The sequence below is a fragment of the Rhinichthys klamathensis genome, unplaced genomic scaffold (genome assembly GCF_029890125.1).
Source record: "Rhinichthys klamathensis goyatoka isolate OS25496 unplaced genomic scaffold, OSU_Roscu_1.1 h1tg000004l_1, whole genome shotgun sequence".
Classification (NCBI taxonomy): domain Eukaryota; kingdom Metazoa; phylum Chordata; class Actinopteri; order Cypriniformes; family Leuciscidae; genus Rhinichthys; species Rhinichthys klamathensis.
In genome coordinates this window covers 6,536,681-6,549,125 of record NW_026606557.1, presented here as the reverse complement: position 1 = coordinate 6,549,125, position 12,445 = coordinate 6,536,681, and the positions used below count along the sequence as shown (strand labels likewise).

Below are 12,445 nucleotides of genomic sequence, written 5' to 3'. Positions count from 1 at the left end.
TCAACATTAAAAAAAATACCGTGTGTTGCTGTTAGCAGTATGCAGCATGCTTTCAAAAACCCTCCACCTTCCACAGCTCCACCTGTATAGATCTGCTACGGGGGTTTATCAACATTGCCATTACCATGAGAGTTGCCATGACCGAACAATTTTAACAATGTCTTAACTACCTTTCTGGGCCTTGAAAGTTGCAATGACGTTGCTGCCTATGGCTGGTTCAGAAACCTCTCAGATTTCATTAAAAATAATCTGCAATCTTTACTGTCTTATAGATCGCTACGGGGGTTTATTAACATTGCCATTACCTTGTTAGTGCGCCCGCCTTCCATGCTGGCGACCCAAGTTACCCAAAATGAATGCAAGAACACTTTTGGAGCCAAATTAGCATTGAGTCCTAGGGTACACAATGAGGCATCTGACGAGGAACATGTAGATGTAAAAGCAGGCAAACACTTTGCATTCAGATCAACAGATTGGGCACACTCACCTTGCCAAAACCTGGGGCACAATCACATATAAATCAATTTTCCCCCACACGGACTTAATGGCCTGTCCACTCAACTATGATTAGTTAGAAACTTTAATGCTGCTATACCACTAATTACTTGTTGGTTAGGTTGCGTTTATTTATATCAGTCACTCGCCCATCATGTAATCCTGCAAAACATATGTCAGAAATTCTGTTCCAATGATGTTAATCCAATCTGAAAATTAGCTTTTCACTTCGTACTTATCAGCGCCACAACACAAGCAGCTTTAATGAGCCAAAATTAACTTAAACTGAAGCAGGACTGATATGGTATGACTTGATATCTGTGTCCCGTAAACAGTTCAATAGCGCGAGGCAGTAATAGATGAGTATCCGGAGGACCTTCCAAAGTTTATTCCTGTGTTGATTCGTTTATAGCTAAACTCATTCCGCTGGACAAAATACTTGTACAAAATACAAAATATATCAATATGAATCTTAGTGTATCACTGAAGTGTGTGTGTGGTCCAGGTAAACTCTACGTTAAGGGGACAAAAATGTCCCCACAAAGATGGAAAATTGGAAATATCTGAGATCCTTTTGGCCCCATAAGGTAAACGGCTTTTAAATCATACTAAATTATGTTTTTTGAAAATGTAAAAATACAGAAATTTTTCTTTGAGGGTTGTATGTAGGGGTAGAGGTAGTGTAGGGGGAGAGAATATACAGTCTGTACAGTATAGAAATGTGTATGTCTGTGTGTGAGAGTGAACATAAAAATATGCAGAGACCTATATTTAAAAAAAAAAAACCGATCATTTGGCAAACTAGTAGGATAGTATTTAAGGGTAGCCTATACACATTTATGGCAAGCGTCCCCTCTGGTAATTTAATCTGCATTCAAAACATGTTTGGAGTCATCAAATTATGAATTTATTTATTTGTTTATTAGGTTGATGGAATTACAGATTAAAGTATAGGCTAACTAAACATGTCAGGTGTATATTTCTATATAGTTTCCAAAGTCCTGTTACAAGTCATAAAAAGCTGTTGAATTGTGAGCTTCAGAATTATCTACACTTAAGTGAGACGCCCACAGACAAGAACTTTGTTTGATAACAGGCCATTTCAAAGATAGCACACATTTCTCAGCAAGGCGTGGCAAGAATTATACGATGTTTATTTGACAAAGTTCATTTGGAATAATTTGATTAAATCAAGTCATTTTATCATATTATACAAAATATAAAAAATACAAGATAATCGAAAGAAAGAAAGAAAGAACAAGAAAAACAACAGAACAAGCGTGCTATCATGAAAAAGTGTAATATTTAAATTGCTTGTATGTGGAAAGTTATATGTTTTGCTGTGGAGCTCCTCAATGTAAAACAAAACAAAATAAAATGGATTCAATAAAAAATGGATAAAAATACAGCTTTACAAAGTATAGCCTATAGTAAAATATAGTGTGGCATTCAAAAGTTGATAAGTCTTCCAAAGCTTGATAAGTCATCTTTGGGGGTGTGAGGAGGGTCTTGGGTGTTTCTTCCTGATGCCAGTATAAAACAGCCAGTCCTCTTGTCAGAAGTCTACAGAAGTTTTCTGCAAACTAAAGTCATCCTTCCACGATGAGTCTCACTGCCAAAGACAAAGCTGCCGTCACAGCCCTTTGGGCTAAGGTCTCAGGAAAAGCTGACGAGATCGGACATGATGCTCTTTCTAGGTAAGGTTTATTATGGTGTTTTGTAATATGCTAATAGTCATAGCTTAATGTTTTCTCTTGGCGTGTATCTGGAATTTAATTCAACGTGTCTGCCTATAGGATGCTGGCGGTCTACCCACAGACCAAAACCTATTTCTCTCACTGGAAAGACCTGAGCCCCGGCTCTGCTCCAGTGAAGAAGCACGGGAAGACTGTGATGGGTGGCGTTGGTGAGGCTGTCAGCAAAATCGATGATCTTACTTCTGGACTTCTGAACCTCAGCGAGCTTCATGCTTTCCAGCTGCGAGTTGATCCCGCCAATTTCAAGGTATATATAACCATGAAAGTTTGTATTAATTTTGTCATACTCTCGTAGTCGCGGTAACCTGAATTCGCTGTCTGTGTTTTCCCATAGATTCTGTCCCACAACATACTCGTGGTTCTGGCCATTCTGTTCCCCACCGATTTCACTCCTGAGGCCCATGTTGCTATGGACAAGTTCCTCTCTGCTTTGTCTCTGGCTCTGGCCGAGAAGTACAGATGAGCGCGCGTGGTTGTTCAAGACCAGACGGATGCCTGTATAAACATTCTGTCTTATTATGATGCAATAAACGAGTATGAAAAACTTTAACTAAATTTCTTTGCTGCATATTTTATCAAGTCATAAACCTGCCGCATTTGCATATTTAAACAACATTTCAGAAGTGTTTGCCGTTTTTAATGTAGGTAATCAATCAACCGGGGAAGTATGGTGATTATTTTTTATTATTAGCCTATTAGTTTTTAGTTGTTTTAGCTACCCTATTCACCTGAGGTGTCTTGCCTTTATCTGTCAGTGTCTGCTTGTCAGTAAATTAATGTTTTAAAACACCACTTTGTTGTCATGAAATGAAGACAATTAGCGAACGGAGAGAGACGAGATATGGCGCAGTCTCACATCAGAACACCAATATTGTTTATAACTGTTTAATACATTCTATAAGACTGCCATCATGAACATGAAAGTATAATGCTGTTTTAGCATGATACCCATTGTAAACCGTTTTACTGAAAAGTTTAAAATAAAATAAAACATAAAACAAATAAACTTAAGCAAATAAAGGTAAACAACTTTAAACTTTAAAACCTTCAAATTACCAAGCATTGCAAAACAATTTCTCTTATTGAGTAACATCGGTCTATAATTTTGGGGGGTTGCATAATTGTTACAATTTTATTTTCAGCGTATTTCACCGGTCATTATAACATAAATATATCCTCTTATTTAAAATAAATATATAAATACATATATAGGCTAAATGACTATATAATTTTGCCCGATGTCGTTCTGAGCTCGTGGCATTAAACTTTTATTAAAAATAAACGATTAAATCAATTTCAGTGTAAAATATAGTCACAGATGAACAGTTTATTTGAATTAAAACATATCCATCATTGAAACCTGTTCAATTTGAATTGTAATGTGAACACGGTCGAACGATTAGTATTTACAATAGTGTTCTAGTATCAAACAAAATCAGCCTTTGCTGAAATTAATATGCGCATATAACAATAGCTTACTAAAATCTCTCACACATTTATGTTATATTTGAATATTTCTGTAAATAGTTTCATAGGCTTCAGTTTAATGGTGTGTCCTGAATCTATACATATTCAACATTGAGAGAATTAAGTCTGAACAAAGTAGAATAATAAATAATACAAATATATATATTTTTTTATATTTTAATTCCTTTTTTCTTTTGAATACTTTAAGAACAAATAAACTAGCCAACTTTAAGTACAACATTAAATTAGTATTATTTGTTTGTGATACTTTGACATTTAATTAAAGAAATGATATTGACCAAAACTAATTGATAAACGTAAAAACAATTTCTCGGTAGGCCTACTTTTACACGAGACGGGTGGACTTTCAACGTAAAAATTGGATGAAGGACTTTTCCTTAAATCAAATTATAATTTTATTTCTAATTATTCTATTTGATGAAAATAACATCAACGATGAGTAAATTGTAGGCCTATTTGGTTATGTTTAGCATAGACGATTAAAACATCAAATACGGCAACGTGTATAGGCTATAAACATTGAAAAGCTGATACTTGTCTTCATGAATTTGTGTTAATATTTGTATCTATTTTTAATAAGCTCCTTGGACTATTTAGGCTAAAGGCTAAATTAACTGTAAACACTCAAACTCTATTATATCTCTGAAAATATATTTCAACATTCTGTATATAATTATAAATTAATTTTAGTTTGAGATGGCACAATGCAATGTTGAGGACATTATTCTTTTACAGAATGTGTATTACATCCTGTGCATTAAATGGTTCGTTTTATTTCGTCTGTTTGTTTAAATAGAACTTGAAATACAGCCTAGACCTAATCTGCATTTATTAAAGTTATTTCAAGTATTATTATGAGAGGTGTTCGGATTAGGTTATGCACGAACTTGCTGCCTATTTTAATATAAGAGATGATCTGTTAGAAACAGTTGTTACCAAGGTTTGTTTTATTTTCTAATCTAAGGTTGTCTGCAGCAGAAGCAATCTCAAAGACACAAAGAGTGAATTCATGCGAATATAAAAGAACACACAATGCACTGAATATTGCATTCTGAAATATTTATTTTCTTCAACTCAGAAGAACATATTCTAAACATCAGATGATCCTCTGTGCACAAGCAGGTTTAGTGATACTGTCTTCCAAGGGCGGAGACCACGACGGCGATGAATTTCTGAAAAGCGGCCTGGACGGCAGGTGTGAATCCAGCACCCAGTTGTGCAGCAACAACGATGGTTAAGCAGTCAGCCAAAAGCTGTGGGGGGACAGAGAGCAGTGATACACAGACGAGATGCGTGAATATTGAAGTCAGAACAAGACTTAGCCTATTAGTGAACGTTATTTGAGCGTCAACTTACCCTGAAGTTGTCAGGATCTACGTGGAGCTTCTCGGAGTGCAGCACACTTAGTTCAGCATAGGTGCCTTTAATGTCGTCCATGTTCTTCACAGCCCTGTCCAGGCCACCGAGCACAGTTTTACCGTGAGCAGCAACCATGGGGTTTCCCATGATGGCAGCGGCGTTGTAGAGGTTTCCAAAATTGCCGAAGTACCGCTGGGTCCAGGGGTACACGATGAGACATCTACGAAACACAATGAGAAGAAATCATTTTATCAGTGCACAGTTTCAAAAATTAGTCGCCTGCCTTAAAGTTAAAGTATTGCTAAGACTCAATACCTTGCCAGGGCTTGGGGACCAACGACGTCGTAGTTAATCTTGGAGAAGATGTCCTGGATGGTGGCCCTCTCAAAGTCTGTCCACTCAACCATGTTTCTGACTTTAGATGTTCAGACTAAACGCCTTTAACAGAAGCTGAAGAATCCTGTGAAGAGAGAGTTCCAGAGATGTACTTTTAAATGTGTTTCTTCACCACACCCCTTGGCAGGCTATTGGGTGATAAGTTTGTGGGTTGGTTCAACCACGTCCATCCAAGAGATGCATATCATAGCCTATTTTCTTTTCTAATATCTACAAATACTAAACTTAAACAGTTAATTCTAACAGTAGTTTGCCGAGAAATAAACTGAAACAACAAAAGGCCAAACGAGACTGGATTCTGTTCAAAAATTAATATAAATGTCATCAGTTTTTAAAGTACAATTATTGTAATCGGGTATGCACAGTTTTGTCCGGTCCGATTTGGCGGACTCGTTGACGACAGGCAAAAAGCGGCAAATGAGGCGTCTCTATGAGAGAAGAAGCAAATAATTTGTCTAATAAACACGTCAGAGGAAAACGAAGAGGCAGAGATCTGAGAAAACATACCCTCTTTTCATATAACATTCTGTTCAGAATTTATTCTTTCACAGGCTATAGCCTACATTTATGTCGCCTAACTGTAGAATAACATATCAATACAAATAGTAAATAAAGTAGTGATTATTACAATATCATAGGCTACTAGGCCTAAGTAATATATAGGAGGTACGTCCACGGACAGGCTCTCTTCAGCCTTCCTTGAGGTTTGTGTTGTCCTGCTTGCCACTGGATAAAGACAAAGATAAATGGCCACGATTTGATGACAAGCTAAAAAAATCGCATATTCTTTGGAGATGAGTTGGGTAACTGAAGACATGGTTTAGCCAACATCAGATCGGGCTGGGTTTAGCTCTGTCTCTAATTCTGACAGCCTGACCTGTCCTGTCAAAGTCACGTGCTCACTGCACTGCACGGAAGACTCACTTGCGATTTAGTTTAGATTCTAACATTATAAGCTGAGACTTCATAAGAATCATAAGCTCTATTTCTTTTAAAGTATCAGCTTTCTAACTAGCATTATCGCTAGCTATTAATAGTCTGACTGTGGTAGTCAAGCTGCCAACATGATGTTATGACCAACAACCAGAAACGACTATTCAGTCTTACCTGTGAAAGGTAATTCCCCGAAATATGTTTTGGATTGTGCCACGGTTTGTATAAACCCAAGGCTGCAAAGCATAGGCTACATCAGCCTGTTCTCACGTAAATGCGTCTCTATAGCACGCATTGTGTATTATCGTGCAATTTATACGCGAAAATGAGTTTTTACGTGCATATGATACGCAGTTTTCGCGTGCATTTGATACGCAGTTCATTTGCGTGTAATACACACGCACCCCACACCACTAATTCTACCCAAACGTATAATACACACGCACCCCACACCACTACTAAACCTACCCTAACCAACCCATGCGTATCCTTTACACGTAAAAACTCATTTTCGCGTATAAATTGCACGATAAACACACTGCGTGCTATAGAGACGCATTTAATGTGATCGGGTTGGCTACATTCTTCAGTCCTCCAAATCCCTGCCTTGTGGGTTTTTCTGAATTGTGTCTGAATTATTGTTTTAGCTGAACGATTCAGTCTTACCTGTGAAGGGTAATTCCCCGAAATATAAATAAAACCCAAGGCTGCAAGGCATAAGCTATATTCTTCGGTCTTCTAATCCCTGCTTTTCTGAATTGTGTCTGAATTATTGGTTTTATAAACACATCAAACTCCTGATCTGTAATATGTCCACATAATAATGTGTAGTGTGCGTGCATGTCTATCTTACACTCTTGTTTTTTTCTTGACCTGGTGTTGGTGGCGCCAGTGCTTGATGGTGATTATTAAATTTCCTTCAATTGGATGAATTGCTAGGTAATTGAATAAAAATGAATAAAAAATACAGCTTAAAGTGGGGCATTCAAAAGTTGATAAGTCTTCCAAAGCTTGATAAGTCATCTTTGGGGGTGTTGAGGAGGGTCTTGGGTGTTTCTTCCTGATGCCAGTATAAAACAGCCAGTCCTCTTGTCAGAAGTCTACAGAAGTTTTCTGCAAACTAAAGTCATCCTTCCACGATGAGTCTCACTGCCAAAGACAAAGCTGCCGTCACAGCCCTTTGGGCTAAGGTCTCAGGAAAAGCTGACGAGATCGGACATGATGCTCTTTCTAGGTAAGGTTTATTATGGTGTTTTGTAATATGCTAATAGTCATAGCTTAATGTTTTCTCTTGGCGTGTATCTGGAATTCAATTCAACGTGTCTGCCTATAGGATGCTGGCGGTCTACCCACAGACCAAAACCTATTTCTCTCACTGGAAAGACCTGAGCCCCGGCTCTGCTCCAGTGAAGAAGCACGGGAAGACTGTGATGGGTGGCGTTGGTGAGGCTGTCAGCAAAATCGATGATCTTACTTCTGGACTTCTGAACCTCAGCGAGCTTCATGCTTTCCAGCTGCGAGTTGATCCCGCCAATTTCAAGGTATATATAACCATGAAAGTTTGTATTAATTTTGTCATACTCTCGTAGTCGCGGTAACCTGAATTCGCTGTCTGTGTTTTCCCATAGATTCTGTCCCACAACATACTCGTGGTTCTGGCCATTCTGTTCCCCACCGAATTCACTCCTGAGGCCCATGTTGCTATGGACAAGTTCCTCTCTGCTTTGTCTCTGGCTCTGGCCGAGAAGTACAGATGAGCACGCGTGGTTGTTCAAGACCAGACGGATCCCTGTATTTAAACATTCTGTCTTATGATGCAATAAAGTATGAAAAACTTTACCTAAACGTCTTTGCTGCATATTTTTAAGTCATTAACCTGTATCTGCTTGTCAGTAAATTATGTTTTAAAACATCGCTTTTGTTGTCATAACTAGAAGACAATTAACGAATGAGGAGAGACGAAATATAATATCAGAACACCAATATTGTTTATAACTGTTTAATACTGCCATCATGAAAATGAAAGTGATGTTGTTTTATCTCTCATACTCATTATGAACAGTTTTGGCTACAAATCTGGCATTTAAAATACAATAAAACAACCAACCACAAAAATAAACGAGCAAATAAACAACTTTAAACTTTAAAACCTTAACATGAGACCAGACATTGCTTCATAATTTCTCAGCCTTCAGCATAGTTTGTGTATTTTAACATAGCCTAACACTGATCATTACAACATAAATCCTCTTATTAAAAAAATATTTTGACTGAGGCTACTTCCTAGACAGCAAGATGTCGTCCCAGATCCGGCCCACATCTGGTACATACACCGCACGGTCCAGATGTGGGCCGGATCTGGACCGACGCTATGTTGCTGTCTGGGTGACTTTTAATGGAGTAAATTAGATTGATTAAATGTAATTGATAAACAATTTCTCGGTACTTTTTACACAATTTACAAGACAGATGGACTTTTAAACTAATTTAAAAAGAGGATGAAGGCTGAAAACTAAATTCGTGATTAATATGATTTCAAACCCATGAAACAAATCTCTGTTTTGCGTCAATTGTGAACCATTTTTATATTAACAAATGGGGCGTCTCTCGCTCGGAAACAACATTTAAAGGTATTTTTCAACGTGCAATATGTAAATCTAATATTAATAATAGGGTTAAACCCCATCGAAACTGTTCATTTGGTGCATTCTATTATTTAATTTCCATTAAAATACATTCAAATGTCTTCTATTATTCTTATTATTATTATTATTGCCTTTGGTTATGAATCAGCACTTTTACCATCATAAACCTGAAGGGGGTGGATTGGAATCCACTGCTGCTTATATGTAATGATGAGTAATTATAATCAAGGTATTAATCAATATTTTTCCTTCTAAATATTAAATGAGTTGAATGACTTCTCTAGACTTGTGAGATTTTACTTTGTTATAGAAGTTACCAGTGTGATTACTGAAATGTTCTTTTCATGTATTCTTTAAGGTCTGTATTTGATATCTGAATGCAGTAACAGTGCTTGCTTATTTAGCCCGGCTTCCAGAGATGAAATAGGGACTTTTTTTGTGTTTGAGAAAGGTCTTCAACGTGTTAAAACATATAGGGGTCATTGAAGCCAATAGTTTAAGGGACCATTTCTTTGTTAAAGCCTTACTTTCCAGTTAGACTAAAGTTGAGAGAAAGAATGCATTATCTTGATGTTTTGAGAGGACTCTCCTGTTTATAGTTAGAGCCTGGCCAAATCCAACCTTGGAAAAGCTGTGTGTCGGTGTGTGTGTTAGTCTTCTTGGTTACAGGTTAAGGAACCACTGGCATTATTGGAGATTGAATGAATTGTTGTTCGAGACAGGCTAGCGCCCAGAAACCCAAATCTGCGACCATGACGTGCCTAACTTCAGGGTCTGAGTGTCAGCTGCATAATCGATGGAGATATTCTTCCGTCTATCTGTATATGTGTGGAAAATTACTGTGTTTATCTGTTTCTTAGCCAATGAGAATCATTCGACCTGTAAGCAATGACGTAGCTTAGACCTTGGAAATGGTATAACTGCTGTGATCTTTGTAACTGTAGAGGAGGCGGCCTACGAACTCCTGTGTGAGTCTTGAAGCTGACTTCTGTTGATGAAACTGCAAACTATCTTCAGTAAAACTTTTCTTTATTTTTTTTTATAATTCTGACTCCGGGTCTTCATTCTTCATCTGGTTCTGGGTCTTTAACTGTATACCCCTTACAAACCTCATTATTAAAATAACGGACTTTTTCCTGAAATCAAATTATTATTATAATTCGTATTATTCTATTTGAACAAAATAACATCATCAGTGAACTCTGCAACAACAAGCAAATTGTATTTGGTTATGTTTGTGGCGTAGACGATTAAAACATCTAATATTATAATGATTTTTCAATGAACATTGAAAGGATGATATTTGTCTTTGTGTTAATATTTGTATCTATTTCTAATGAGCTCCTTAACTATAGGCTAAATGCACTGTGAAACTCTCAAACTCTATTACCTCTCTGAAAATATATTTCAACACCCTGTATAAATATAAATGAATTTTAGTTTGAGATGGCACAATGCAATGTTGAAGACATTATTTGACTAAATGTATATTATATCCTGTAGGGCCTACATAAAGTGGTTCATTTTCTTGTGTGTGTTTGTTTAATTAGAGCTTGAAATAGGACTGATCTGCATTTATTACGGTTATTTGGTTCCACTTTATTTCGATAGTCCACTTTAGACATTCTACTAACTATAAGTAACTTTGCAACTACATGTCAAGTTACTCTCATTAGAGTATTAGTAGACTGTCAGTAGACTGTTAGGTTATGGTTAGGTGTTATGGTTTGGGTTAGTAGAACAAGTAGCTAATTGTAGTTGCCAAGTTACTTATAGTCAGTAGAAAATCTGTTGGTGGAGCATCAAAATAAAGTGTTAGATATTAGGCAGACATACTAATTCTCTAATGACAGTTAGTTGACATGTAGTTGCAAAGTTACTTAATTTAAAGAATGTCTAAAGTGGACTATCAAAATAAAGTGTTACTGGTTATTTCAACAGTATTATTAGAGAGGTCTTCATATTAGGTTATGCACAAACTTGCTGCCTATTTTAATATAAGATGATCTGTTAGAGACAGTTTTGGTTTTATTTTCAAATCAAAGGTTGTCTGCAGCAGAAGCAATCCCAAAGACACAAAGAGTGAATTCATGCGAATATGAAAGAACACACAATGCACTGAATATTGAATATTGAAATATTTATTTGCTTAAACTCAAAAGAACATAATCTAAACATCAGATGATCCTCTGTGCACAAGCAGGTTTAGTATCTAGTGATACTGTCTTCCAAGGGCGGAGACCACGACGGCGATGAATTTCTGAAAAGCGGCCTGGACTGCAGGTGTGAATCCAGCACCCAGTTGTGCAGCAACAACGATGGTTAAGCAGTCAGCCAAAAGCTGTGGGGGGACAGAGAGCAGTGATATATACACAGACGAGATGCGTGAATATTGAAGTCAGAACAAGACTTAGCCTATTAATGAACGTTATTTGAGCGTCAACTTACCCTGAAGTTGTCAGGATCTACGTGGAGCTTCTCGGAGTGCAGCACACTTAGTTCAGCATAGGTGCCTTTAATGTCGTCCATGTTCTTCACAGCCCTGTCCAGGCCACCGAGCACAGTTTTACCGTGAGCAGCAACCATGGGGTTTCCCATGATGGCAGCGGCGTTGTAGAGGTTTCCAAAATTGCCGAAGTACCGCTGGGTCCAGGGGTACACGATAAGACATCTACGAAACACAATGAGAAGAAATCGTTTTATCAGTGGACAGTTTCAAAAAGTCGCCTGCCTTAAAGTTAAAGTATTGCTAAGACTCAATACCTTGCCAGGGCTTGGGGACCAACAACGTCGTAGTTAATCTTGGAGAAGATGTCCTGGATGGTGGCCCTCTCAAAGTCTGTCCACTCAACCATGTTTCTGACTTTAGATGTTCAGACTAAACGCCTTTAACAGAAGCTGAAGAATCCTGTGAAGAGAGAGTTCCAGAGATGTACTTTTAAATGTGTTTCTTCACCACACCCCTTAGCAGGCTATTGGGTGATAAGTTTGTGGGTTGGTTCAACCACGTCCATCCAAGAGATGCATATCATAGCCTACTTTCTTTTCTAATTTCTACAAAGACTGAACTTAAACAGTTAATTTTAGCAATAGTTTGGCGGAAAAAACCCCTGAAACAACAATAGGCCAAATTACACTGGATTCTGTTCAAAACTTAATTTAATAAGTCAACATTTTTTTAAAGAACGATTATTGTAATCGGAGGATAGGCTATCGATTGCATATAGATATAAATGCATAGGCTTTGAACGAATATTTTTGTACATCTCTGCCTCTTCATTTCCGCTGACATGTTTGTTTATAGTAGGCTATAGAAGTATTGTAACAACTAATAATAACAGCAAATAGTATAGTTTTAACTGTAGAATAACA

General features: G+C 37.3%; 4 protein-coding genes across 4 annotated transcripts; 2 read left to right on the top strand and 2 right to left on the bottom strand.

The window, feature by feature from the left end:
* Positions 1-2,039: 2,039 nt before the first annotated feature.
* On the top strand, positions 2,040-2,807 carry LOC130086984 (hemoglobin subunit alpha-1-like). Its single transcript, XM_056253189.1, has 3 exons — positions 2,040-2,192; positions 2,292-2,499; positions 2,587-2,807. Exons 1-3 carry the CDS (start codon positions 2,098-2,100, stop codon positions 2,713-2,715), a joined length of 432 nt encoding a protein of 143 aa, XP_056109164.1. The 5' UTR covers positions 2,040-2,097; the 3' UTR covers positions 2,716-2,807.
* A 2,042-nt stretch (positions 2,808-4,849) lies between these two features.
* On the bottom strand, positions 4,850-5,560 carry LOC130086929 (hemoglobin subunit beta). The gene is made up of 3 exons (XM_056253173.1): positions 5,415-5,560; positions 5,097-5,319; positions 4,850-4,993 (listed from the first exon to the last, which is right to left on the bottom strand). The coding sequence occupies exons 1-3, from the start codon at positions 5,504-5,506 to the stop codon at positions 4,865-4,867; spliced, it is 444 nt and encodes a 147-aa protein (XP_056109148.1). The 5' UTR covers positions 5,507-5,560; the 3' UTR covers positions 4,850-4,864.
* A 1,944-nt stretch (positions 5,561-7,504) lies between these two features.
* Positions 7,505-8,217, top strand: LOC130087001 (hemoglobin subunit alpha-1-like). The gene is made up of 3 exons (XM_056253207.1): positions 7,505-7,662; positions 7,762-7,969; positions 8,057-8,217. Exons 1-3 carry the CDS (start codon positions 7,568-7,570, stop codon positions 8,183-8,185), a joined length of 432 nt encoding a protein of 143 aa, XP_056109182.1. The 5' UTR covers positions 7,505-7,567; the 3' UTR covers positions 8,186-8,217.
* Positions 8,218-11,198: 2,981 nt separating this feature from the next.
* On the bottom strand, positions 11,199-11,985 carry LOC130086921 (hemoglobin subunit beta). The gene is made up of 3 exons (XM_056253161.1): positions 11,837-11,985; positions 11,522-11,744; positions 11,199-11,414 (listed from the first exon to the last, which is right to left on the bottom strand). Exons 1-3 carry the CDS (start codon positions 11,926-11,928, stop codon positions 11,286-11,288), a joined length of 444 nt encoding a protein of 147 aa, XP_056109136.1. The 5' UTR covers positions 11,929-11,985; the 3' UTR covers positions 11,199-11,285.
* Between the last annotated feature and the right edge of the window lie 460 nt (positions 11,986-12,445).

Excerpts from the sequence above, each read along its gene's own strand:
- LOC130086984 (XM_056253189.1), top strand. The coding sequence starts at position 2,098 with ATGAGTCTCACTGCCAAAGACAAAGCTGCCGTCACAGCCCTTTGGGCT. Across the intron at positions 2,193-2,291 it reads GGACATGATGCTCTTTCTAG|GATGCTGGCGGTCTACCCAC; the intron begins GTAAGGTTTATT and ends GTCTGCCTATAG. Across the intron at positions 2,500-2,586 it reads TTGATCCCGCCAATTTCAAG|ATTCTGTCCCACAACATACT; the intron begins GTATATATAACC and ends GTTTTCCCATAG.
- LOC130086929 (XM_056253173.1), bottom strand. The coding sequence starts at position 5,506 with ATGGTTGAGTGGACAGACTTTGAGAGGGCCACCATCCAGGACATCTTC. Across the intron at positions 5,320-5,414 it reads GGTCCCCAAGCCCTGGCAAG|ATGTCTCATCGTGTACCCCT; the intron begins GTATTGAGTCTT and ends TGTGTTTCGTAG. Across the intron at positions 4,994-5,096 it reads TAGATCCTGACAACTTCAGG|CTTTTGGCTGACTGCTTAAC; the intron begins GTAAGTTGACGC and ends GTCCCCCCACAG.
- LOC130087001 (XM_056253207.1), top strand. The coding sequence starts at position 7,568 with ATGAGTCTCACTGCCAAAGACAAAGCTGCCGTCACAGCCCTTTGGGCT. Across the intron at positions 7,663-7,761 it reads GGACATGATGCTCTTTCTAG|GATGCTGGCGGTCTACCCAC; the intron begins GTAAGGTTTATT and ends GTCTGCCTATAG. Across the intron at positions 7,970-8,056 it reads TTGATCCCGCCAATTTCAAG|ATTCTGTCCCACAACATACT; the intron begins GTATATATAACC and ends GTTTTCCCATAG.
- LOC130086921 (XM_056253161.1), bottom strand. The coding sequence starts at position 11,928 with ATGGTTGAGTGGACAGACTTTGAGAGGGCCACCATCCAGGACATCTTC. Across the intron at positions 11,745-11,836 it reads GGTCCCCAAGCCCTGGCAAG|ATGTCTTATCGTGTACCCCT; the intron begins GTATTGAGTCTT and ends TGTGTTTCGTAG. Across the intron at positions 11,415-11,521 it reads TAGATCCTGACAACTTCAGG|CTTTTGGCTGACTGCTTAAC; the intron begins GTAAGTTGACGC and ends GTCCCCCCACAG.